At 36.3% G+C, this 27,875-nt stretch overlaps 1 protein-coding gene across 2 annotated transcripts in view; it reads left to right on the top strand.

The window, feature by feature from the left end:
* The window catches only part of LOC108744267, a 101,140-nt gene extending 73,661 nt beyond the window's left edge, over positions 1–27,479 (top strand). For both annotated transcript variants that reach the window (XM_018479951.2, XM_018479952.1), the window contains exons 3-5: positions 11,045–11,182; positions 24,204–24,356; positions 27,210–27,479. In XM_018479951.2, coding sequence (XP_018335453.1) covers positions 11,045–11,182; positions 24,204–24,356; positions 27,210–27,232 — 314 coding nt within the window. In that variant the 3' untranslated portion in view covers positions 27,233–27,479. The remainder of the gene's footprint in view (positions 1–11,044; positions 11,183–24,203; positions 24,357–27,209) is intronic.
* Positions 27,480–27,875: the final 396 nt, after the last annotated feature.

Here is a 27,875-nt window from a genome sequence, read left to right as displayed (position 1 = left end):
TTTATTTTTATTTTCGAATAAAATATGAGTACGTTTTGTTTATCTGTCCAGAAATATTATTTTTTTATCAGAACTGCAACAATTCAATTTAAATTTCAATAATATTGATAAATTACAGAACAAATTTCTAACAAAAATAAACAGAAATGATAAAATAAATCCATTAATTAAATTGCCTGCGCGATTGCAATTTGTAACCTTTCCGATTTGTTTTCGATAAATATAGGTGCTCGGATAGACATTGGTTTCATCAGGAAATGTTTGGCTGCTTTATTTTCGAAATTAATTTTATTTGGCACTTTTATGGGCCGATAAATGTCATTTATTTAGCATACGAACGTGAATGATAATGTTAAACGACCGGGTATTATTGTCTCATTCGACATTTTGTCAGGATTGTAAAGCTGCATTTTTGCTTTGTGTTTCCGGACGTGGGAAACCGGTCAGTTGTGCACTTCGGTTAATGCGTTGTGACCGGTTTGTTTAGATAAATGGAGCAGAAACCCTTGCTGTGACACAAAACCGACGTAAAACGGCGGAAAACAAATGTTGTAATACCTTAATAATAAAGCATTCAGTCAAAAAACAATTTTGAATTAATTTCATTAAAAACCTATTGATATGATATTGCTTAAATCACCCAGAATCACCTCACCAATTATATAACGTGAATCACTTTTTAAATCCGAAGTTTGTAAAAAGTAGGCAGTAAACTTGACGGAATTTGAGGGCTAGCTTCCGGATTTGTTATTTCCGAATTTTATAATATGATTGGCATTAAAAACACGCTCACTTTCAACGAAATTTCATTTCCGAGGCTTTGTGTCAGCCCAATCACATATTCAATACTTATCATTTTATCGTAATTTAAAAACTTGGAAATTGCACGGTACACTATAGGAACTACGATAATTTTTTCCTAATCGGCGCCATGTTTTTAGGATCCTCCCAATTGACGGATCCCAATAGCTGTGCTGGTGCCGCGTATATTTTCAGATTTTACGGCCGCGCGTGATCATAGAGTTGAAATGCGCTGGTGTTAAGTATATTTAGTAATATTGCAATTGGGGCAGCTCGGATAGTAGGAGAGCATTTTAGCCTTGAAGAAGGTGTACTGGATACCTATTAGGTTCATAATTTTAATCACGAATTATTCTCCTCTTTTTATAATACGTAAATACCCAAAAAAAGGTGCATAGGTGTGTGCCAATAGTGTCAATGTTCATGAACAATACATATGAAATCATAACGAAATCAAATGCACCTATAATTTTTAAATATAACGCTGGTTTAAAAGTGTTTTTCAATTTTCAAATGTCATTACATTAACCCACTAAAACTGACTTCAAGGTTTCTATTAGTACATGTAATAAGTTCCAATATGTTACAGTAAATCCTTCAACCATTAACGGCCCCGTAATTTCCTTTTTGTAATAAGATTCAGTGTCCTACCTAAAGGGCATTTTAACGTGGTTGTTATGGGCATAATAACGTGTTCATGTACATGGAGCAACAACAAACTTCACCTCAAAAGCTAAATGTACTTATACGAGGGTGGATTGATAAGTTTCCGGCCTGACCAAGAAAAACAAGGTTTTTAAAAATTTTTTTTTTTTATTTCTCAACATAATCTCCTCCAAGGCTGATACATTTCTCATAGCGGTGTTCCAGTCTATTAATGCCATCTCTATAGACTGATTCGTCAAGCTCCTCAAAATAACCATTTACAGCTTCGATTACTTCTTCATTGTCCGCAAATCTCTTACCGCCAAGCCATTTTTTGAGATTAGGGAACAGAAAATAGTCACTCGGGGCTAGGTCTGGAGAGTAAGGAGGGTGCGGCATCAATTCAAACTTTAGATCGTTGATTTTAGCCGTCGCAACGATTGACGTGTGCGCTGGTGCGTTATCGTGATGAAACAAGATTTTTTTCTTCGCCAGATGAGGTCGTTTAATTTTCACCTCGTGGCTCAAACGTTGCAATAAGTCTGCGTAGTATTGACCAGTGATAGTATTACCCTTTGCAAGGTAATCAATGTATATAATACCTCTTGCATCCCAAAAAACAGTAGCCATAACCTTGTTCGCCGAAAAAATTGTTTTTGCCTTCTTTGGAGTTGGTTCCCCTGGTCCAATCCACTGTTTAGACTGTTCTTTGGTTTCAGGAGTGTAGTGGTGGACCCACGTTTCGTCAACGGTTACGAATCGACGCAAAAATTCGCTTGGATTACGCTTATACAATGACAAATTTGCGGTAGAAATGTTTTTTCGAATCAATTTTTGGTCGACTGTTAGCAAACGCGGCACCCATCTTGCACAGAGCTTTTCCATATGCAAATGTTGGTGCAAAATATGTTGCACACGTTCATATGACATCTTACAGGTCTCAGCTATCTCACGCACTTTCAATCTGCGGTCTCCCAGCACTATTTGATGAATTTTTTCGATCATATCTGGAGTTGTGACCTCAACGGGGCGTCCTGAGCGAGGCCCATCAGAGGTGCTCACACGACCCTTTTTAAACTCGGAAACCCACTGCTTAACGGTTGAATATGACGGGGAGGATGTCCCCAGTGTTGAGTCCATCTCTTTTTTAATTTCCTTCGGCGTTAACCCCTTCAAATAAAAGTATTTGATGACAGCACGATTTTCCTGCTTTTCCATTTTTACGAAAACCACAGAGGCGTCTTGTTCAGCGTGCTGTCAAACCTACACTAGCAAGGAGATCGGGCTGAAACTATAGCTACAAGCTATCCAAGGATGGTACTATAGAATGTCACCTCAAGGTAGGCCTAGTGGCGTCATCTCTTGGTTAGGCCGGAAACTTATCAATCCACCCTCGTATGTATGCGCCTACGTATATTTTATGTATATATATAAGTATATGGAACAAGGAAATGCCATTAGGAGTAAACCCAAACCCATACGTTAAAGGACCCGGGCGCGTCCGGCATATCTTGTTATTTATTTTCGAAGTTTCTTTAAATTCAAAGTTGCCTCCAGACGAACAGGGAAAATACTGTGAGAGACGCATTGCCCCCTTTGTCATGCTCGAAGTAGAATAAATTAGGCAAATCTGTAAGACAGGGTCTGACTCAGCACAAGAATTATCAATTAATAAAAATTACGTTATCTGTAATAATATTGATGTGATATCTATTTTTCCTTTTATAAATCGCAAATCCGTCCCTGAATAAAAGAATTACTGTCCCACCCTTTTACTTCCCGACCATATAGATAATGTTTCCATTACTTGAAGCAATTTAAGTTAGATTCTTTATCTGATTCTCCACATTTATCATCTGGTTACGTCTCATGTGATACAAACCCGTATAGTGCTATTATTGTTGTTGGAGAATGCGATTTATAGCTCCGTCCCCTCCTCTCATAATCTTTCCAAGATCGGTGCATGGAATTTAATTTGCTGCTATTATACAAAAAGAGGCAGAAAATATATTTAAATATTTATTATATAATCCGTCAATTCATATATGACTTATAATTATTATTGTTGGTAAATAACTGTTGTACCTATTTAGGTGTATGTGTGTGGTGTATGAAAAAAATCTTCTTGTGCATTCAGCAAAACTGTGTTTGGTAAAGTTGTGTTGTTAAAGCAGCTTTTCTTTGAAGAACCTTTTCTGTAAAGACCAGTAACAGGCTTCCTTCTTTCATATAAGATTAGAAAGGATATTCGGTTAAAAGGGTGGAAATATAACAGAGCAAATTTCCGGTATTACGGCCATATACAATCGAGCGGCCACCCTTTTAAAGATTTATTTGTATATTTATATACAAAAAGAGTTCTTTGTCAAATCCCACTTTTTGACTTTGACCGACTAAAAGCCTATTCTTAATCGCATACTTAAATCCTTTATTTAATTCCAAGTAAATTCATAACTCAGTAGAAAACTAACGAATGAATGGGATCCATTTAAAATGTTTAATTATACAATAAAATGGTAGAACTACTTGTCTGTAGGCACAATAAAAGTTTAAGGTGAAAGCAATTTATTTTTGAATATTTGATGTTCCTTTCCGAGTTGTAAATTGAATTCACTACTTGGATCGTATGTGTGGAATAAGAAGACGATTCAACTAGCGTAAGTGGGCCGATCTAAAAGCGGTCTGGCACTGCTTCAGCTGAATTCGAGACTGAAATCGCTGCCTTCATGGACGATTTTAAAGCGCAAATCGTCCGAACAACCGTTTGTTTCCGTATGCGAGAAGCCTTTTTGTAGCACTCAAATTTAACGCTTACATTTCCGCTCTTGTCTTACTAGCACTCTTTATGTGTGTAGGTTCCTATCTAGGTGCCATTTTATCGTACACGCAAGGATTATTTACATCATACACGTTTATCTACATAAATACATAAGTATGTATGTGTTTTGTAAACCCAAACAACACCACAAATATACAACCTGCAGATAACTGTTTCGTTTTTTCTATTTTCGTCACTGTTCGTAGTCCCTATGTAATGTTACATTCTATTTTGTTGTATAATATTTGTTATTAGGACCAGAGCAAAACGAAACTTTCAGAAAACTAGCTCAAAATCACGGCGGTCAAGAGTAAAATTGAGAATTTATGATATTTTTTTACTGAAATTGAAAATTTTTTGAAAAACATTATTAAAATATATGTTCTCAGAGTTTAAGAAGGATAAACCTATCGTAGGTGTAATAAAGGAGTAATCAATAACTGATTGTTAATGAAAAGCCGGAGTCTTCTGGATTACATGATCTGTGTGGAAGGTAATTCGGGGTAGGAATTGTGACGATGTAAGGGTGCGAAACATGGCCGGTGGGTGCGGCGGAAAAGAAAAGGTTAGAAGCGTTCGAAATGTGGTGTTACCGGCGAATGATGAGGAAACCGTGGATAGAAAATTTTAGAAAATAGGAGATAGAAAGAATAGGAAAACAGAGGACTCAATGGAAGTTAATAAGAAATAGGGGAGATAGGTTGGTAGGACACATTCTCAACCATGAAGATCTAGTTAGAAATATATTAGAAGCAGAAACCGGGGTTAAGGGGGGTAGAGGTACATCTAGATTAGATTACTGGTATAGGAAAAAATGGGGATGAGGGTACGTGTCCAACCAATCTTAGGACTGATGATCTTATGATGATGAATAAGAGTTCAGTCTGTAAAACTTAAATTGCACACAGCTCCTCAGATCAGACAATTAGCCACAATTTCGTCTTGAGAAAGACAGTAGGTAGGACAAATAGGTTCATTAGATAGCTGGCGCCCTTTCTTTATACACAGGAAAATATGTTAATTCTATTCTTAGTTTACCATGTGATTTGAGGAAAGGGTGGTACTGATCCTCTAGATATCTACCTTTAATCTAAGAGGTTGTGCATATACCATAAGGCTTTGTAAGGGAGATGAAGTATGCTAAAAGGCTAATCTCAATCATAAGCGGAGGGAGGTTGATACCTGATGAATTACGCGGTTTTTTATTGTCATCGACAGTCCACACTACCAAAGAGAAGAGACGTGAATAGAACTTTATTTGGAATGACCCAAAAATGTTAAAATGGCTACGTTGTCCTAGGGCTTACTCCAAGGATGATACCATGACAGAACAACTGAGAAAAAGGGGAATCAGAAAGTGGCCAAAATGGTTTATGGGCAGCCCCTTATCCCTAGTAACGCTCTAATATTTTTGAAAGTGAATTTTTTACTTATTTCATTAAGTTTTCTTAACTTTGTGAAGTAGTAGCTGCTCATATCGTATTTTAAATACTCAAGTGTATGCAAGTACTTATACATTTTCAGGTAGCTTAAAAAAGATATTTAAGATGAAATGGCTCCTGTTTTTAAGTGCTCTTAATAAGAGGGTGGCGCAATGTTGTGAGGATGGCAGCATTACAACCGGATGAAAATGTTGCAGTTTCGTCTTTTCTTTTTTATTTCACTCATGTACGCGCTGTAGGTAGGTAACACCGTGTACGTGTGTATTTGGCCTCCCAGAAACTCCTGATTTTATTGCTTTTCGCGAGACTGACGCGAACTTTGGAGCAGCAACAAAAGCTCTCTATTTTTATCACGAAACATAGCGTGGTGGTTGTTAGAGCTTTTTTTTCCTTTTTTCTTATATATGTACAGCCGTCAACTACCCAACGTAGTAGAAGGCGGTGCGCATCCATCCATTGGGGTTGGAGCTGGTCTCACAGCTCAAAGTACTAACCGTACAACTGGAACACATTAACAACCAACGACCCGATGAGACCATACATTTTTGGAACTACCCTTTACAGACGGCTTTTGTTCCGAAACAATTTTTACACCAAAAGGGATATTAGCAAAAAATCGTGCTAAATTAAAAATTACTGATAGTTACTTAAAGTAGCACAAGAAAAAGCTTATTTGCGAAATTGACATTAATACAGGGTTTGCTCGTAAATTAATGGGGCGCTCCCGTCGCCATAGCTTTTGAGCTTTTGGCAAGGTATAAAATGTCAAAAAGGGAACGTCAGCTGAAGCGGGACTATGCGAATAAATTTTGATTAAGGAGGCTTTGAAAGACAACACCTGTCATAGACCTGGATGATTTAGTGAGATCAAAAATATTTGAGAAATTGTTGAAGACTGAACACCCTTCAACAAAATAGAGCCAAAGTAGGGACCAAAGTAAGAGATCTGCTCTACGTCTCTGGATAAAGTCGACAAACGCTTAACGCTCTACCAGGACGACGCTCCAATCCACATCGTCGTCATTGTGACCGCCCATCTAACCTGGACTTACTCCAGCCACCTTACAGCCCCGATATCAACTCGAAACTATTTCTTGTTCCCAATACTCAAGAGGCTCCTGACAAGTCACCGTTTCTAAGATGCTTACGCCATCTAACAAGTTGTTATCGAGTTTCTGACAAAGGTTAGGGTAGTTGTGGCTTCCAGGGGGTCATTGCAGCATAGGAATCGCGTTTGCAGCGGTGTATTGACGCTTAGGAAGACTATTTTAAAAAATTTAATTTTAAAAATATACACCTACATGGTCAATATTTTTTATTACCAGACTCAGTCTCATAACTTTACGGACAAACACTGTATACTAAAGACTACGGATTTTGATGCGACTTCTACCGCTCTCGAAGATTCAATATCAACTTTATTAAGAATAATAAGTTCGTTCGCAAATCTACACAAAATATTTTACAGCATTAGGTATCAGTTTCTGCTGCGTCTGTTTCGTTAAATTTCATAATTTAAATAAGTAAATAATACACTAGATAAAATTAAAAGGATATGGGGCACACTTTACTCATTTAATTAGACAGCTGGATGCACATGCCTCTAGGGATAATTCAACCGAAAGCCTTCTATCAAATTCACTCAATTAATGCTTCCTCCAGGAGCTTAATAGAAACGGAAATGGAATTATTCTGACAACGGCTAATTGGAATTTAAGAAGAAATCACATTGAAAATTTCATTTCCTTTCCGAAATAACTGATTGTGAATAAACTGCGTTTATGTATATGCACGAAAAATAATGATCCGTCTCGCTCGAGATTTAATTTTCTTTCTTTCGTTTCCTTCTTTTGGTTTTCTGTTTTTTGTTTTGTTCTTTTAATTCAGATCGCAAAAATGTTAAAATGCTGAATTAACAGTGTTCACTATTCCCAGTAATTAATGGTAGACGAGTTGTTTTTTCGCGATTGTTTGTCAGATTTTAATTAAAGCCATTAAAGTTTCTCGGCTTGGAGTTTCCATTGATTAGAAATAATCGGCGACCGGTAGAAAGCTTCTCGGTGAAAATTTAAATGCGCACTTTTTTTTTATTGCAATTTCCATTGTAAAATTGTAATAATCGTTCTTAAGTAACAACTGAATGCTGCCCATTTGATCCTTTTTGAATTACGAGTAAAACAATTTTATATTGAAGAACATCAGAATCATTCAAAGTTTGTCGACGGATAATACTGAAACATGGAGTTGACATCGCTTGGATTAGATCACTGTAGGGTAGTACAAACCCCGCCAATCGTACGTTATAATCGCCATCAACCCAAGTAGTTGTCATACGATCTCTCTATATTTGAGACGCTTAAAAGTGGCATAGTCTGAAATAAAACTGTCGCATTTACTTACTAAATTGACTAGAGCGGTTGTAAACATAGAAAAGAGATGCCAGGTAGTAATTGCAGCGGACACTTATAAAAAAAAAATGAATATAAACAGAAAAGGAAGGAAGAAAAAGAAAGTTCAACATTCTCAGGAATTTAGAAGTGCAAAAACGCTTGTTTAAAGATATAATTCAAACCAAACAGTTATATATCTCTTTTCACATTGTCTGTACTAGTAATGAAGCATTTCCTAACTTAAACAAGAGCGTGTTCAAAACGCAGCAAATGACTACAGTCTCTAGTGGAAACAAGAAAGAAGATACGTTCATCTTCACAGTTAATTTATTGTGGACTTTGCCAGTTTTGATCGTCCCACTATAGATGCCCTACGATCTCTTTATCTTCGTTGTCCCTGTGACATAAATATGTAGATAAAAGATTTCAATCTCTCTGAGGAATGTGAACGCAAATTTTCGAAATTTTCGGACAATTTCTGTTTATGAGTTCATCAGTTTTTACTAAAGTTTATTTATGAGAGTCCTAAGTTGTAAACTGCTTGAAACGCGTCCATTAGAAACGAAATCAGTGGCGTATCACTCATCTATCGGTAGGGGTAACAATAATACGTGAAGTGACTGAATTTGTAGCCGGTATACAGGTCAATGGTCCGATCAATGTTCAATAACATTTGGACGTAATGCCGTTAATTGGATTGGCAGGAAAAAACCGCACGTTTTCTCGTTCCTGATGGTGGTGCAGCGGTAACGTGACGAGCCGCAGAAATTAATATTCCACAGGCATGGGCCATGGTTGCGCATAATGGTTACAAATTACCTTCACATCGCATCCCATCGCCAGCATTTGATGCAGTATAAACTCTTTAAAACGCGACGCGACGAGTTGCGACGCGTCAAACAAACGAACGAATTGAAGTCGTTAGAATCGCCTGCGAACCGCGCTGTCAAATGCTACAGTTTTTTTTTTACAAAAAAAGGGGAAAATTATGACAGTGGAGCTTTTTATGCATTCACCCAACTGAGTGTTGCTTGTTATCACGTCTCGTGTAAATGTACACTCTGTTGAATTTCAATTTTGTCTGGACTTTACTCGTTTCCAGAGATGCGGATTGAATGAAAATGCTGCGAATAGTGGATATTTCAAAATGGAATATGATTTTAATTATCAATCTAAAACTGATGCGCCTGGAACAGTTAAGGAAACAAGACAAAGTTGGATTTAAAGTAGCATTAACTTCTTAATCAGCAATTTGTTGAAACCACATACCTGCGGTGATAGATCGATAAGGCGGCGTGTTTGTATCTTTTCTAGCGTTGCGGTTGTAGAATGTGGACCAGAGCCGGGCATGTAATGCAAAAATTCATTTTCAATTTTTTATCCACTAGAAACTACCTCTGTTTAATGAGGGAAAATTTTTGTTGCTGTTGTTTGGTTCCCGACGGGGGTGTGACGATTTTAGTATTTTATCCCAGTGCCGGGCAAACTTTAACTTCATAGGAGCCGCTACCTGAGGGTAGTTTGGGTCACTCCATACCCTTCAATGAGTACGAGAGAGTAAGCAGTAATGACCCATATTGCATTCTCATTTTCTTCTCCCTTCCACTCCCATATCAAGCCCCTTCATCCCGTAGACCAGAGCCGGGCAAACTTTAACTTCGCAGGAGCCGCTACATGAGGTTAGTTTGAGTCACTCCATACCCTTCAATGAGTACGAGAGAGTAAGCAGTAATGAATAATTTTGTTTTGTCTTTTTCTTCTCCCTTCCACTCCCATATCAAGCCCCTTCATCCCGTAGACGAGCGAAGCCACTCTCGCAACTTAAATAATACCTACCAAAAATTTTCGTTACTACGTTCGCAAAACTATTGGGTTTGGCTATGGAAGAGGGGACTCATCTACGAAATGGAAGGGATAAGAAAAGAAAAGAATCATCTCACTCGCTCTCGCAGGATCAATGAGGAGCTACTTGGTTAACCTTGAGGATCACTCGGGATGCAAAAGATCCGAGTTTGCCCGGCTCTGCCGTAGACGAGCGAATCCTCTCTCGCAACTTAAATAATACCTACGAAAATTTTCTAATGATCGTTCCGCAGCTCAGGCGTAGCATGTAGGACTACAGTCGCAATGCTATTGGGTTCGGCTTTGGGAAAGGGTAGTCACATACGAAATTGAAGGGATAAAAAAAAGAAAGAATCATCTCACTCGCACTCGCAGGAGCAATGAGGAGCTCCTTGGCTATACCTGAGGAGCACTCGGGAGTCAAAACAGCCGAGTGCTCTTCAGGTATTCATTGAAGGGTATGGAGTGACCCAAACTAATCTTAGGTAGCGGCTCCTACGAAGTTAAAGTTTGCCCGGCTCTGGGATAAATTACTAAAATTGTCACACCCCCACCGGGAATCAAACAACAGCAACAAAATTTTTCCCTCATTAAACTGAGGTAGTTTCTAGTGGATAAAAAATTGAAAATGAATTTTCACATTAACATTTCGTATTAACCACTATTAAAAATTAAAAATATTATAGAATAATTTCAAACTCAATTTTTTTTTTCGGAACCCCCTGTCCTGACTTTACCTTCAAGGGGGAGATTTTTTAATTGTAAATTTATGCATTTAAGGTCATTCTCCTAAAAGGAGTGGTAGCCATTTCAAAAATCTCACCCTATAAGCGGTTTTAAAACCTTTTCAGGCGTATAAGTCTTGCGATTAGTACTTTTTTACGAAATATATTTTATTATCAACACATATTTGTCAAAATCCAATTCAGCGACAAAAATCACAATCCTCCGTTTCGGTATACGCTTTCACGTGATGTGAACAATTTACGAGGGTACTTTATCGTAAACGGCTTTTTGCGTCCTTTGTTCGTCTCCAGTCTCCATCCCGCAGAGTCTTTGCAAACAAACGCATTACTTAAATTTTCTTCTTCGTTTTCTGTTTCCAGAGCCATGCCGATACGTAAAAGGTCCGTGGTCAGAATGCGACTCCAAGACCAACATGCGTTCGCGAACATTAACATTGAAAAAGGGCGACCAAGCATCGTGCGAGGCCAATAAAACAATACAAAAGAAGTGCAAAAAAGGTAAGATAGCTCTGTCTTTCGTTTACAGGTTCAACTTGCTGTCTGGCTAATGGTAATTTGATTCGATTTTATAAACGAAACTCGTAAAATGTAGCATCGTACTACAGATGGCGTTTTCCGCGCTATTTGTGGTATTTTCTAAAACGCGCTGTTAAGACACCAGGTAAAGGTTGGTCTGTGTTCTGTCGGAGGTGTTTGCGACGCGCTGATGAGATCCAAAAGATCGAAATCGCGATCCGCGTCTGGCAGTTTCGACAGAATACAGACCACTTCGAATTATTTTATTCGTAAAAAACAGCTGAAAAGTTCTTTACAGGGACAATGGTTTATTGTGATAAGATAAATTAAATACTAAATCGTTGCATGGTGGTGAACACATCAATTAGCTCACTAACCTGAACTGATGCTGTCCTGATTCGTATCCTTCCATTTCCGATGCTGGCTGTACCTCTGAAGAAGCGAAACGTTAGAAAAGAACTCCAACCGACGGCCTTTAGGTCCGAATCAAGACAGCATCAGTTCACTTACTGGCCACGAAAGCCTTTATCAATTGGTCACCTCATTAGCTCTTCTAAATTCTTAGCTTTATCTAAGCAAAGTGCGCTAGGTATAGTGCGTTTTATCGAATTAGTGCACCAGAACTACTTTGTGCGGCCCAGTAAAATAAAGGATACCGCGAAACGCTTGATCAGAGACCTAGACAATTCATTTGGTCTACTAATACTTACTAAACCATTATATTGATAAATTTTAATAATAATGTCGCAAAAATAGATGCATCCAAATTTGGAAGACTTCATTTAATTTTTCAATAATGTTACTACAGATACCCATTTGGTGGTACATTTATTGCATATACGCGATCGCTACATCTTCAAATGATCGACGATTGAGTGGTAGTAAATGGAAAAAGGTTAGGTTTGCGTTTTAGATTGCCACGCGCGTCGTTTCTTTTATGATGTCCCGTAAAACTGCTTCTAAATGTGATTAATAATGGATTCATCTCCAATTGAATAGGATAAGCAGGCAGGGAAGACGGAATTTATCAGGCCTCCGCGAGTGAAAAAGGCCGAGAGGCTTGCCATCTGTCAGAATAAATTGAATCGTCTTCTTTTTATCCCATGCATAAATAAACTGTTTTAGTTTTCATTTTCGGGAAGAGTATTGATTGATTATTCATCAAATTAACTAACACCATACAACAACTTAATATTCTTCAAACAATTTTTTAGAAAATATGGTTTCGTCAAAGCTCTAAGCCTTACAATAATTTGGTTTTAAGCAATAAGGCTTCTTCCTTGACATGAACTAACCTTAAATCTGATTATCTAAATCAAAATTTATTGTAAATGTCGCGTAACTCTTAAAAAAGATCAACTAATTTATTGCTTTGTGTTTTTCTTCGAATTTATTGTAGTGTACTAGAAAAAACTATTTATTTCGGTACAAAATTGGAAACCTAGTTGAGGAGTGAATGTTTATTTAACAATATTTAATCACAACCAACGTTTTGACTATTCATTTAATGAGTTTAGGTGGATTAATATGTTAATAATTGAATGTTAGCTTAAAAAGAATAGGTGAAACTTTGGTGTGATTAAGTAATATTAAATAAACCCGTATACTGCCCCAGCACTTGCCTAATTGATCCTAGCAAACCACACAATACCTTGGACCAGGATCAGGTAGACCCGGAATCGAACCGGTGTCCTACCGAATGTTGAGCAATAGTTTAAACTGTAAACTTACTCTAGGTTCTAAGCTATACCGTAAAAAAAACTTTTGGGTGTTCCATTCGCACCAGTCAATAATGCTGGTGGGCGGCTAGTCCCACCGGACTACTCCGGAAGGTAGGGAGGAAGACCTTGTTCAGCCTCCTTTCAGGAATCGTAGGAATTGGTGGGTGGTGGTTCGGGTGAAAAAGATGAGACGGACGAAATGAAGACAGAAGAGAACGAAAGATTATCTGTGGAATATTACTGCCTCAGCATTTGTCTAAGAGATCCAAGAAAACCACAGAAAAACTTGGACTAAGGCAGACGGACTCGGAATCGAACAGGCGTCCTCCCGAATGTTACCCTTTAAATGCCCCTTCCCCGACTTCGCCATTTTTCTATTGCAAAAGACAATTTCTGTTTTCATTTATTAAACCTTCTGGCGTTATTCTCTTTAATCTACGTAACGTTTTGAAATTGATGCAGAAACATATCGGTAAAAAATGAAACTCGACTCGCTCTTGCACATCTATTCTTCGCAAACATTATAAACGATCGACACTGTAGTACCGACCGTTCCCAATCATCGTTTTCGTTCCCTTTTGGATACGCATACATACGTGGAGGATTTCTTCGTCGGCGTCCTTTGTATGCACCGAGGTGGTAGTTCGGTGGTGGCAGTGGCAGTTAACGAGACTGGAACACATTTTATGATGCAGCGAAGCAAGATTTCAATCAACTACGGCAAACAAAGGGAGTTCATTGCTCCAACACACACGTGCACTTTATTGTCGTTTAATCCCTCAACATTACGCAGGGCTAATGTGCACGAGTCGAAGATGTTTTCGAGAGAAGCTCTTCAAACCTTACTGCTTTGCAATTTTCTTTGACGGAAACGAAAAATCAAGAGCCACATGAAAGGAATGCTTACTTTCTACATCGAATTTGAAATTTCAAACAGCCATTCTTACATTAAGTAGATTAACGGTGCGGTTTGCCTACTAGAGCTGCCGGGTTACTGAACACATCCAACTTTTTATGGGTAAAACATATATATAAATTTACATGTATTATGTACTATCCTACGAATGCGTGCCAAAAGAATACAACATCATCATCACAAGATCGTCAGTCCGTACCTCCACTTTTTGCTATCCTCAGCTAATTTTCGCATTTTCCCAAATACAACATCCGACATCTTTAACTATTTGTAAACAGTTACTTAATGTGGGTCTTACTCTACTCCTCTTAACTCCTGTTTCTGCGCCTAATATATCTGCCTAGTTAATAGCCCTTCATGCCTGAAAAGGTGCTCTTCCAACCCATCTAGATGAAATTCTTAGAAGCGGGCATCAATCAAGAACATCCAAAAAGTTTGTCGCGGCATTGTCCAAATCCAAACGACTAATGGTACAGGGAAATTTTCAGTAAGACCATTAAGATTAAAGCGTCGGGAACTTCCTTCAGGAACCATCATGCCATCTCCATTTACTGCATGCCTTAATCTAATGGTCTTTCAAATTCACACTGTGCCTTGCACCATTGTAGCGAAAGAATGCCGCAAGCGATCGATATTGGCGAAACTTTTAATGCTCCCGAAAGATGGCATAAAATAATCAAAAACAGTTCAGAATCATACAAATAAGTGAACACATTAAATTAATTATATAGACGACACTTATTACATACAAGTAGGCGTACCTACTAGAGAAGCTGTTACGTCATTGCCCTTGAACCAAGCAAAACATCCCGCAAAAATAATATATTTCTGTTGTGGTTTACCGCATTATCCTCTGGTTCTTGCCTCCAGTCTATTGGCCCCTAAAACGAATGGAGTATGATTGCAAACATATATGTCTGCTATGTATACCTATGTAAAGGTACCTAGCTGAAGAGTACTGAAAGGGAAAAGAACAAAAAGATAAACGCACATACAAAAGCGCGTCTATGATCTCCGTTTTGTTCCATTTGTTTCAACTCACGCGAGGAAAACCGTTTGATGAATGAAACGTAGTCGGGTGATGACGGTGTCTAGTACAAATCCAGACAAATCACAATGCTAACGCTATGTGCAAATCGTTTAAGGGAAAAAGAGTCCTTGTGGCGATGAAAACGATAAAGACACTACTGATTTGAATAAAGTAAAAATCTTATCGTAATAGAGATACTATGTACAACCGGACCAATACAATGTATTCTCTGGAAATTACAATTTTACAAAAAAAAGAACGTATTTAGCTGAAGATAGATGCTTTTAATGCTCGCTAGTCATTAATTTAATAATTTCGATGATATTGATGCACTCATTTCAAGGAAAAGAAAAGTAGTTACATTTCAAAATTCCGATTTAAATTTTAGACGTATGAGTGCAGAATTACGATGAGTATAAATTTTAATGTTGTGTGAGTTTATAAATTAATTGGATGGTACATTTTTAATTTTCTATTATGTCATCGTCATCTTAAGTAAGTATTTGTCAAGCAAGCACGAAGTCACGAATTCTTCCCATTAAAAACTAAACTCTTCCTTTTTTCCACTCATTCGTTCATTCGCCGGGAAAATAATAATCATCAGAGAGAAAGTTTCCAACGAACTGCCGAACGACGACTTAATTTATGGATTCGTCTTGGACTAATAAAAATGCCGAGAAGTAATAGCGTGGATATTAATTAAAAGCAAACAAAAATTATTAATTGCGCGTCCTGCACCCGAACTCCGAAATTCTAACTAAGCACATAGACGAAAGTCGCCTGTTCCATCATCAGCTATGTGCCACGAATATGGATGAAGGTGCACTGGTGATAGAGAGGACACGAATCAGAAGTAAATGACCTGTGGAAAATGAAATAATGAAGGGATCTGGCGTATTCTTGCTTACTCGAAATGAATAATTATTCCGAGTCATGTAGCTTTGTATGCATTAGGTAAATATGGAGATTGATGCATAAACTAAATTCATTAAAAAAGGTGGACAAAACAAGTTCGCTTTTAACGAGGATCACGACTTTTTCAAATTATTATTTCGTGTATCTTTTAACAGAACACTTACAACGATTTTATTCTTCTTTGCATTGTTCGAAATGTTTTTGTTGCAATTTAGAAGACTTGTCCAGAAACATCAACCTTATCGTAAAGTTTCCAGTACACTCCAGAAAACACTTTTCTGAAAATTTCATCCCTGTGATACAATGATATATAGTTCTATCTTATGTGATAGCTACCCTTTTGTACACAAATCCAGTTTAAAGCCGACATACGGAAAAATGGACCATTTTATCGAGCCGGATAATAGGTAACTGTTTGCGGTACATCCGTTGGTTAAATAGGTTTTTCCATGTTGTTACACATAATAACAAGTTTCTAAACTATCACAGCCAAGTGGATATCTGTGTATATAACCGAGACCATGTTGTAAAGTTTATGTCATCCGTAAAAAATGGGAAACTGTGCTTGTTTTGCACATATGCACGTGCAGCATCATTCCCTGCAACCTGCAGCGAATGAGGTTTAGCGGTAGCAATAATTAAAACGTTACTGAACATCAAAATAAAAACATGGTGTGTGTCGTAACTCATAAACTTTTTATAAATGGGTACGCACATTGTTGCTAAATACGATGTCGTGTTAGTTAAATTAAAGGTAACAGTGGTACTTTTACTACTTTTTATTGTAAAAAATGCGACAGGGTAAATATTCTGGATTATATTACAATAAAAGACAGGGTCAAATATCGAAGACAAATAAAAATCAAAAACATACATTTCTATATGTATCTATGCATTGGAGTTTCTATTTTGGGAATTCCCAGCAAAACTGGGTGGTGAAATGTTATCGTTTGAGTAGCACATCTTTAAACGTTTGATAACAATATCCTAACAATTTGGTAATAAGGTACCAAAGGTGCATTAAAATTATTAAGGGGCTGTTAGTAGAACCACCTTCAAACTGTTTAAAAAAATTAGATATAGCGTATGAGGGTGGTTTATAAATGTAATGAAAAATGCTTTAAATTTGAATGAATAAATTTGTTTGAAAATTCAAATGCGAACATAAACCGCTTGAAGCGGCCTTTATGGATCGCATCTGTCGTAAAATTCGTACCAGGTGGATTCCCCGGCAATTTACGATCAAATTAAAGTAATAAAAGGTACGAAGTGTGCCACTTTTTATTGGTTACTTTATACCAACACCAGACAGATATATTTTCTTAACGAGTTTTTCATTAAGTTTAAGCTGATTAAATTTACCACAATTACCTACTGTTAAAAATTTAATTGTCTGCAGGCCTATTGGAGAATTCAAGTAGCAAGAAAATGGCACACAAATTAAGTTACCTTTTCTTTTTATCTTTTACGGCGACACCTGGCGACAATGTTACAAAGACAACGAATTTATAGGGCAGTGGTGGATCTGGTACGTCTTCGTGACATTGTTTTGAACATCAATCGACTTAGTTACAACGTTTTGCTCGTTTATATACTTCACGTTCCACAAATTTTCATTATAACGACGGAATTTGCCCGGGAAGATATAAAGAAGTGAACTTATTTCCCGTTTTATTGCCTGCTGTTCCCGTGAAGTCTCTGACCTATTCCGATAAAGGCGATATTTTCAAACAGTACCGGTGGCAATTTAGCAGCAAATATTGGAGTTCGCCAAAGAGATTTGCACAGTTCGTTGAAGATTTAAAGGATACCGTTATTACTATATATAAGTATATCGTAAAATTGAAATTCTTTTTCAACTTCTTTAATACGCGCCAAAATTAACTGTTTATGAAGTTATCATGAATATACAACAGAATCGCTAAAGACCCCCACCAAGATGATAAATATGATACCTAACGATGATTAGATAAAAAGTTTATGATGCTAGAATTCACTTGTTTCTTTATTTCCCATTTTAAATTATTTTGGGCACTCTATTTTTATTGGCAACTCCTTCATAGATAGTGATCAGCAAAGCAAGAGCAAGACCAAGGCTGGGACAGGTCTTGCTTGTTATTGAAAGAGGATGGTATCTTATAAATTATTTTACTTAAATTGTTTTTTGTAAAGGTACATTACTTAAGTTAACTTTCATTTTTCCAACTCACCCTTCCCAGTCATGGTTTTACTAGAGCCGTAAACCTTCAGGAGTCCACTTACGATTAATTTGACCTCAGTTCATGGTATGACGTGTCAAAGTTGAATAGGTTGTTTTATAATTGCAAACAACGCATTTGAACAATAATTTATTTGTGATGTATATATTCAACTATCATTTGCCTTTAATTAAGAGGTAACATGTGAAAGGACGTCTTTATATAATATTAATGTCGTATAATAGAAGCATTTTAATAATTTAAAATTTTTGGATTAATCTTGCGTATTTGGTGGTCTTGTAAATCCTTAATAATTTGTTAATTTTCCATGTACCTGCATTAGAACCAGAGATGTATTAGTATTACCTCTGATAAACTGCACCATTGCCATCAGTAGCTACCACTAATTTCGCTTTTATGATTACATACCCCTAATAATACACTGGCGTTATTTAATACATATGTATACATAGTTAATACGACAGCATTTAGTGTGTATATTTACAAAATCCGTGCCGAATCGGTGAAAACAGAACGAACACTCGCTGGTTGGAGCATTTGGAGATTGGGTAGTAAACTTCGTTGTTTATTTACAAGCTCGAACAGAGTTTAACCGGAAATTAATCTCAACTTAATTCATAAGTAATGAGCTTAACAAGTAGATATGTGTTTACATTTCTCTATGCTAACAGCCATTCAATGTTTAATGTCACAATTCCAGTTCTGATTATGGTAGAAGTTAAATGTTTCTCCACAAATTATTCCGTTGTTAAAATGATTCCAAATTAACGCCTTTTTAACTTCCTGTACACCAACAAAAAAGTTCATAGTGGTCAGGTCATTATTCTTCCGAAATTGGCAGACTCGGATCAGGATTTCGATCTTGTTGGATCTCATCAACGCGTCATGCCGTTTGTAGGTTTTTATAAGACACTGTCTCAAGGCAACAGGTAGAGTTGATCTGTGTTTTGTCGAAACTATCTGTAGCGTACTGATGAGATCTAACAAAAGCGAAATCGTGTCATGAACTTCTTTGTTCGATTTTGGTAACGTGCCCATCACGTATGATGAGCTACGCCATGCATTGGGTTCGACAAGTAGATTTGCAATTATGTAAATTGACCTTGTTGTATTCTTGTATTTCTCCACACTATTAAACTGAGATGAGATTTAGGTATAATATTTTATTCTTAATCCTTTCAAAATTATTCTTTGTAGCAGTGAAAATTTGTTAAATGGTAACGAAAAAATATTCAAGCGCAACTTCTAGTAAAACCTGCACCAAAATCCACTCAGTGATTCTGAAATTATATGACAACAGACATGTAGTTTTAAACGGTGATACTTAATGCACAAATTCCTTACGGATAACGGTAAACTATGTACAAAAATTCTAGGTAATCCTATAGAGAAGTATTTTAATTAAATATTTCGTCCTGTAAGCAATTCGTAACACGAAAGTGTAGTTAATGTCGTTATGTAAAAGGTAACATAGAGTAAAACAGCTTAAAAAGGATAGAAGTTTGGGATAAGCTCGTAGTAGGTAATTCCTATCTTCGCAGAGGGATTAAAGGGGTTGGAGTGATACACACAGAGAAGAGAAGAGAGAGATCTGAGTACGAATTAATGTCGAAATTAATTAATTTCTGGCATTCCGCGACGACGGGCTCGTTCGTTGCTTTGCCCTTCTTCAAACTTCGTTTCTATATTTACCCGATTCTTCGATGCGTCGTCGTCGCTTCGAGCCGAAAATTAATATACGTTTTAACTCAAGAAAAGTTGTACAACCCTTGCGCTTTTAAAGCTTAATGTAAACATTATTTCTGCCAACCACGTTAATTTTTCGGTACTCTATACGCATCGAAACCTCTACGAAACGTTTAACTTGTTTAACTCGTTCAAATTGAATCTCAAAATTATTAACTTGAAAAAGACTAATTTTATACTTCCATACACATTTATATTATGATTAAAGTATTTAATTGGCCAGTTTATAAATTAGCTGGATAGTGTACATATAAAAAAAGTTGCATCACGTTATATACTCAGCTTGACAAGTAAATTTCGGTAGATGGCGGGACATACTGCCAATAACGTAGTATTTTAACAACTTGCTTTCACGGCGCAACTTCGATTTGGTCGGCGAATTATCCAAAATGCTTATTACAAAACAATTTGGATGAAGCAGGATCATACATTTTGGATTTGTACACCAACTAGAAAATATTCGAACTACCCTAAATTTAAATAGAAGGTCCATACTAGAGATGGTACCAGGTTTGGATCGGGTACCAAGTGAATCTGGCACTTTTTTAGGATTTGGCAGAATAATACCGAGTAGAATTGATTGATTGTTTAAACTACTTTTTGAAAGGGACTTAATCTGGTTCGGGACGTTTGTGAGAGTGATATTTAATAGAAAACCGAAGTGGTTTTGTTGAGTACCTACTATCTGGCAAAATCACTGCCTGGAGCATCTCTAGTCCATACTACAAAGAACAATCAAACAATTTTTTCGTAGTTTGGTTGAACAATTGAAACAAGAGATACTGAAAGCATTTTTAAACTGGTCCAAGAAAGATTCTTTTCAAAAAGTTAATTCAATAAAATTTTGATTGTCTATGTTCTGTTTCTTTTACATTACCTACATAGATTATATTCATAATTTCAACTACGACGACCGTTTTCTCAAAAAATATTTTTCATAATTACGGTATGCGCTTCCTGAGTCCGTACAGTTGCAATCGTAAATCTTCTTGATAAATGTTGGAGTTTCCGGCCTCCTTCAAATATAAGGGGTGCAGTAATACGAAACTACAATTAGATTTAATTAATCACCCTCATGAGTAGAAAACGGTGCTGAGTAATTACGAACTGTAAATTTGTTTCTACGCTTTTAATGTTACTTTTCATGTTGTTCACATTCACCAAAAATCCCATTCTACGTAGAGTAATAGTAACGAACGTGTAAAAGATGGAGAAATTTCTTTTTTCGCTGTTGTTGAATTAGTTATAAGAATGTTTGAAGTATTATTTGGCTGATGTTTAATTCGTTTTTTATCTATTGGTTAATCCCTGCTAAATTTTGTGAAATAAGATCGGTTGCCAACGTACAAAACGAACCCGGAGGTTGGTGGCCGTGTAAAACTATTACGTTGAACAACTTTCCTAAACGAACAAGAGAATTAAATTAATTCGAACGGAATAGTTTTTTAATTAGTCGGTGTTTGCTTCGTACGTTCATCGACGAAATTTTAATTAAATTTCCATATCGATTCCGCTAAGAGCGCAAAATTAGAAGTTGCTCAAAAATGTTTTACCAGAAAAGGGCGGAGCTAGTCGAAAATAAACGTAGAATCCGAATTAAAGTGGAAATAGTCGAGTAACATTTAGTTTTAATTGAATACTCGATTCACAAAAATGGTTTTGCACCTATTAGCAATGAGGCTGTCGAAAAAATCGGAACATTATTTGTTGTAGGGTTAATGTCGATTCATAGTTTACGTGAACACGAACGGGCAAAGAAGGTAAAAGAAATCAATTAGAATTCGTTTTCTTTACACAACCTTGACAAACCTTAAGTTGGTCTCATTGTAGCAACCATTCTACTATAGCAACGTTCCTTGAATTTTAAGCATTTTAGTACAAATTTCATGTGGCTATAGCGACTTCGGATGTAACGCCGAGTTCGGGTGAGCGACTGTTTTTAATGAATAATTTGTAAGAAATTCCTAGATATTCCAGATGCAAATATAGCGACCTTAATCGGCCACCAAAGACACAAAGAACTTCTTCATCTTTTGTTTACATTAACACAGATGGTTAGCTACTATGGTGACCTTTACAACCTTAGACAAAAATTTTCAGTCTCTCACAGTCTTTCACAGTCTCTGAGTTATTGCCGAGATGTTTTTATGGATCTCTCACACTCTGTATGAGAAACTCCAACGATAAAATTTTTAATTTCGAGTCTCTCGTTCAGTTCGAGTCTCTCGTTCAGAGACACTAAACAGTTTTTTTGACAGTCTCTCTCAGCGACGCCAGCGAGACTCAATGAGGAGGCTCGAGTCTCGCTTTCAGAGACTCTGAGAGACTGAACATTTTTATCTCGGAAATTATTTATAAATGTTCAGTTACACAGTGATATTATTCTATGTAGCAACTGTGATAGAAAAGGTGGAAATCATTTCAAAATTGAAAGTGGTGAAAACCATACATGCGTATCTATATCTCTTTGGCTTTGCCTGTAACGACTTCCGGATATAACGAAGATATTACAGTGGTCCCTTCGTCGTTGTTACACCCGAAATCCACTGTATATGGGTGAATTGGGGATTTATCATTACTCCTAATTTTAATGTTATATTATAATTAAACTGTAAGTAACTTTTCTATTAGGTTTTCCTTAACTTAGACCCTTTAATGCATTACCTCCATCATCGATCTTCTCACTCCGCTAAAATTAGGAACTTTACCGAAATCCACTCGTAGTATGCATATACATACGTATACTGAATCAATTATTTGAGGACGCAAAATCAGTTTCGCGAAACGTCATGAGGTGAGTGTGTTAACGGAATACATGCATGTGTGTGTATGATGAATTGATATCATGAAAATTGCAGCTGCTCAAAGGCACCTGCATGTCGCATACGTAATCAACATTACAGTGTGCACCCCCATGCAGGGCGAAAACCGGGCAGCGACGCTGACGACGTCATGCGACGCGACGCTACATATTACATATGTATATGTATATTTATATATATATACGGAACGACGAGATCTCCAGTCTCCCTCCATTGATACCGACATGATTTAATATTCAAGAAAGTACAGTCTCATCCAGAATGTTATGTAATCATCACCTTTATCATCGGCTCCGTTCAGACTCCGTTGTTATCGTTCAAATTGTCTGCACCATTTATTACCTTACCATCACGCTTTACGTATCCCTCAACCCTCGTGTAGAATAAAAGCTTAATCCACCGCAATGTATATTCTACATACTCCTGTTCTTACATTACATTTCTGTCATTGTAGCAAACTGCCAGAAAATAAGATCATTTCAAATATTGCAGTATAATTTCAGTGTTATTAGTTTTTCTAGTTTTTGATTTAATTTTAATACCACAAGAAACAATATTTGATTCGTTAGAGATACTAAGTATTGCAATAGGTAGTGCTTTAATTATGAAAAATGAATAATAAATGTACCTAATATACAGTGTGCTTCCTAAAAATGTGACAAATACTCAAGTTCCTATAAACATTTGTCGACAAATACTTTCTAAGGAAGCTAAACCCTTTCAAATGGGTCTCCCTAATCACGATTTCTTCTTAATAATTTCGAAAACGTTCACACCGGAATTCTCAAATTTGGTATGCGATACTGCATAGACTTTGGACGCTGAATCAATTTTGATGTTTCTTTGAGTATTCAAAAAATTGAAATTGTGGCTCTATGCTTATTAAGTTTTATTAAATTTCTTAGCAACGTCACATAGCGACTTAGGAGTTTACTAATTTGCATAGATGTAGAAATATAGAATTTTCTCTAGTAATGAATGGATAATCTTTGAGGCATCATATTCTAAAATCAAAATGGGAAAAATACCATTAAAAAGGGTTTATTTTGATCCTTAATCAGTGTTAAAAGTTTATGCAGTGCCTATACCAAATTTCAGAAAAATATTGAGGAAAATCTCGCTTAGTCTGACTATAACCAATATCTCAGAAGTCACCCCTTGAATTTTTGCCGCATGTTTAGGAAACACCCTGTAGAGATATGTATGTACCAGCACAATAGTGATAGGTTTGTTTGTCAGAGTATTGTGAAGTTAAATCTTTGATTTACCAACAAGGCCTGTTGATTTATTGACAAAACTTTCGCATTTGGTAAGATCAAAGGTTGGGGTAGAAATAAATCTTCCTCGACAAGCAGCTTAAAAAGCATTAGGCGAGGAGCTTATTGGAGAGGGATCACATCAGAAACAGAACAATTCAACGCCAGCCAACCAAGCAACCCCTGTCCTTTTGTTGTAATAATAATACCTGATCCTTCGTCCACCCTTGTGGACAGGAATTACTTGATAAAGTTAATTGGCTTTTGAATAATAGGAAATGGCATTGAAAATATATACATACATATAGCCACAGCAAGGATAGGCATCAATCTAAAATGAAATTTCACGGATATCTATAAAAATGTTTTTTGTTTCAGCGTGCCGGTATGAAAAGGGTGCTTGGGGTGAGTGCAATTCCCAGGGTCAAATGACAAGGAATGACAAACTCAAGGCAAACAGCGACCCATCTTGCGAACAGAATCGACAAATCACGAAAAAATGCAAACCAAAGGGGTCAAAACCTACAAAAGGTAAATGTAGATATGTAATTTCAAAAAAGTCGCTCCAAAAACTTTTTCGTCGATTTCCAATCATTCTACATAACAGAATTAGATATTTTAGATATTAGAAGATAAAAAAGTATTTGAATGATAGTTTTTTCAAATTTAAATCACAGTTTTGAACTGTAGGTACGTGAAGAGATGGGTGAGGAGGTCAAGGGAGTATTAAAAGTTATACAAGCATTTAATCTCTTTATCTCACGATTGTCACTCTATAAAATTCATTTAATAATATTAAAAGAAGAGGAACATACACCATACACCCTATGATGTATGCTGTAATAAAAACAAACGTGTTTCTCCCGCCTCAAATATAATCATTGACCCTCAGAAATGACCAGAAATCCATGAAAAAATTTTTGGAGCGATTATGGACTGGAGCCCCAATTTTGGTCTTATAATTAATGTATCAATTTTAAATGTTTATAAACCAAAATTGTCACCACAAGAACCACTTTTTTTCTCGTATGTTTTTTAGTATTTGACTCAATTGAAACGGAAACTGTTGAAAGACGATAACAATACATTTTCGCGATTAATATTCGTTTAGCGGGAGTAAATCGGTTGCAACTGAAACCGAGTGGACCGTTTTATAAACTTAACAGTTGAATTGGACCAGAGCCAACATTCTAACAGGGCCATGTCTACAGCTACAAAATGTATTCACCTTTAGGGTATGTTCTCGAAAGATAAACAACCCCTCTAAGAAAGTTATTGAATTTATTTAAACGAAATTTATCGACAGAAATACATATCCAAATCCAATATTAACGTTAATTTTATTAAAGGTCCTGTTTATTTCGTGTCTGTCTCTTTATTTTAGATACGAATTATCAAGAAAGAATGTTACATTTTTCTGTAGCATTAAACTTTTCCAGCATTTCCCTAAAACTAGAACAACCCACATCCTTAACTATTTGCGAACAGTAATCTAACCTAGGTCTACGTCTACCCCTCTTAACTCCTGTTTCTGCCTCTAATATGTCTCTGACTAGACCTTCATGCTTGAGAAGGTGTCCTACCAACCTATCTGGCCTATTTTTTATTGACTTCCATAGAGTCCTCTGTTCTCCTATTCTTTCTAATACCTCTTTATTTCTAACCTTTTCTACCCACGTTATCCTCATCATTAGCCTATAACACCACATTTCGAACGCTTCTAACCTTTTCTTTTCCGCCGCTCCCACTGTCCATGTTTCGCACCCGTACAACGCCGTGCTCCAAACATACACCTTTAACAACCTTTTTCGAATTTCTAAATTAACCGTTCGCGAGCATAGAAGTGACTTCTTTTTATTAAAGGCGACACGACCCTGCGCTATCCTCTGCTTTATATCCCTACTACTCCTTCCATCCTCACTTATCTGACTTCCTAGGTATCTAAAATCAGCCACTTTTTCTAATTTTCCGTCTCCTATCTTTATATTCGCTCTTTCCCTACTTTTTCTTCCCTTGCATACCAGTATTTTATTTTTACTTTTATTTATTTTCATACAGTACTGATCTGTCATTTGCGCTTCCATTTTATTTAAAGCTATCTCTAGGTCCTCTTTGCTAGATGCTAATACTGCTGTAGAAGTACTAAGCATTAAAGTACTGAAATATAATATTCATTCATTAATATGATTAAAAGTTGCATTATTAACAACCTTGTAGTAATAAACTGATTAAGAAACGAAGCGACGAAAAAGTAATTTAAAATTGTAAAAAGACCTTTCGTGAGATCACAACGTCGTCGCTACATCTTCGTCGCTGTTCCAAAAGAAGAGATATAAATTAAAGATGGCGATGATGCAGACGCGACAAATTCTTTTTTTTCTCGTCGACCGAGGCGAGCAAAGACGAGAAAATTAATTTTAATAATGAAAAGAAGTCATCAATAATGAAGAGCACGACCTGCACAAAATTATAGTCTATTCAGTGACTGAATTAAAAACGGTACGCTCTGTTCAAAAGATATTACAAGACGCACTCCACTTCTCCTTTGGACATTTAACGAGCTAGTAAATTGAAACACTTGGTTCTCTATGACCTGTTTAATGTAAAATATGCAAATTGTGCGTCTTTTTATATAAAACAGACTTAAATCATCATCATCATCGTGTCTTTAGCATGGAGAAAATTGGATCGCAGTTCTTCGTGACTTGAAGACGCGTCAACAAGAATTATTATGGTGAAATTCTCAAAGTCAATTCGGTTTAATTTCACGCTCACCGTAGTTTGTTGACCTACAATTGTGTGATTTACGAGAGGTTTGAAGAAAGATTAGTGACTTGCAAGTGCTTAGTAAACCATTTAAAATACCTTTAATGCTTCCGTCTGGTTAATCCTTATAAATTACCGGAGATGTAACAAAAGACAAAGGCGGTAAAGAGTTAAGGAGAACTTCACATAATCGTCGTTACCCTCCTCAAATGGTCTTTACCCTTTCTCTAGTTTTGGAATTTGGTTAATTGACACACCTTTATCAAAGTTTATACAGAAATGAATTACTTTCTAAATACGTACAAGAAAAAATATTCTATGCTAGTACTTTAATATTTATTTTATGAATATCCCTTCAATAAATCTCTACCCATTTTAAGGGTTGAACATAATCAGAATTTAATTTTGAAATTTGAACTGACTAGATATTATTTACTATTATTATCATACACGTAATAAACATTACTAAGCCATGAATGCAATTTCGATTAATATGAAATATATTGCAAGCCACCTGTAACATGATTAAAAAAGTACTGCATTAATTATTTGCAAATTGCTTCATTTTCCCAACGTAATTAGCAATCGGTAATTAATATTTTTTTAATTTTGTTTCAGCCACCCGCCGCAACCGTCAGTAAAGCGGACGAAGGGGATAGAGAATCGAAAATAAATTAATGAATTTACAATTGCATTAAAATTAGAATATTCATTATCTTCAAACATCATCACAAAATACATCGATTCGATTCTAGCAGATTTTGATGTCACACTTCACTGCCCTCTCCCCTTGCATTTTATGCATTCCTCTGTTTAGATTCATCCCCTACTATCTAAATTAATTCCTAATCAAACCCGTACGAGCTATCCTAACGATGTTTGAAATTCCCCCAAAAAGAAGAAATTAAAACAAAAACAACTTATTGTTATCAAACATGCATTAGATTTACAATTTGTTATTCAACTGTTAATTTTTCCTATTGTATTCTTCTCTGATCTTCAATGGCATTGGATAAATTTACTTAATTACACCCTTTATTGATAAAAACATCGAAGTAATAATTAGTCGTTTTAGGGTAGCTCGAAATAAATAAATGGTAAAATATAGTATAATATATCAGACATGAATTGTCCCTATACTAATGGCCATCGTTGTACCAAATTTTGTCTTAGATTTAAAGTAATATCATTATTTAAAATAATAATAACAAAAAACTACGAAGAACAATGTTAAAAAGTTTTCATATCTACTTTTAAATGTTTACCGTGGTAATATATTACTTG

The sequence above is a fragment of the Agrilus planipennis genome, unplaced genomic scaffold (genome assembly GCF_000699045.2).
Source record: "Agrilus planipennis isolate EAB-ADULT unplaced genomic scaffold, Apla_2.0 scaffold13, whole genome shotgun sequence".
NCBI lineage: Eukaryota > Metazoa > Arthropoda > Insecta > Coleoptera > Buprestidae > Agrilus > Agrilus planipennis.
Note: the sequence above shows the minus strand (reverse complement) of the source record. Positions and strands in the feature narration are given on the sequence as shown.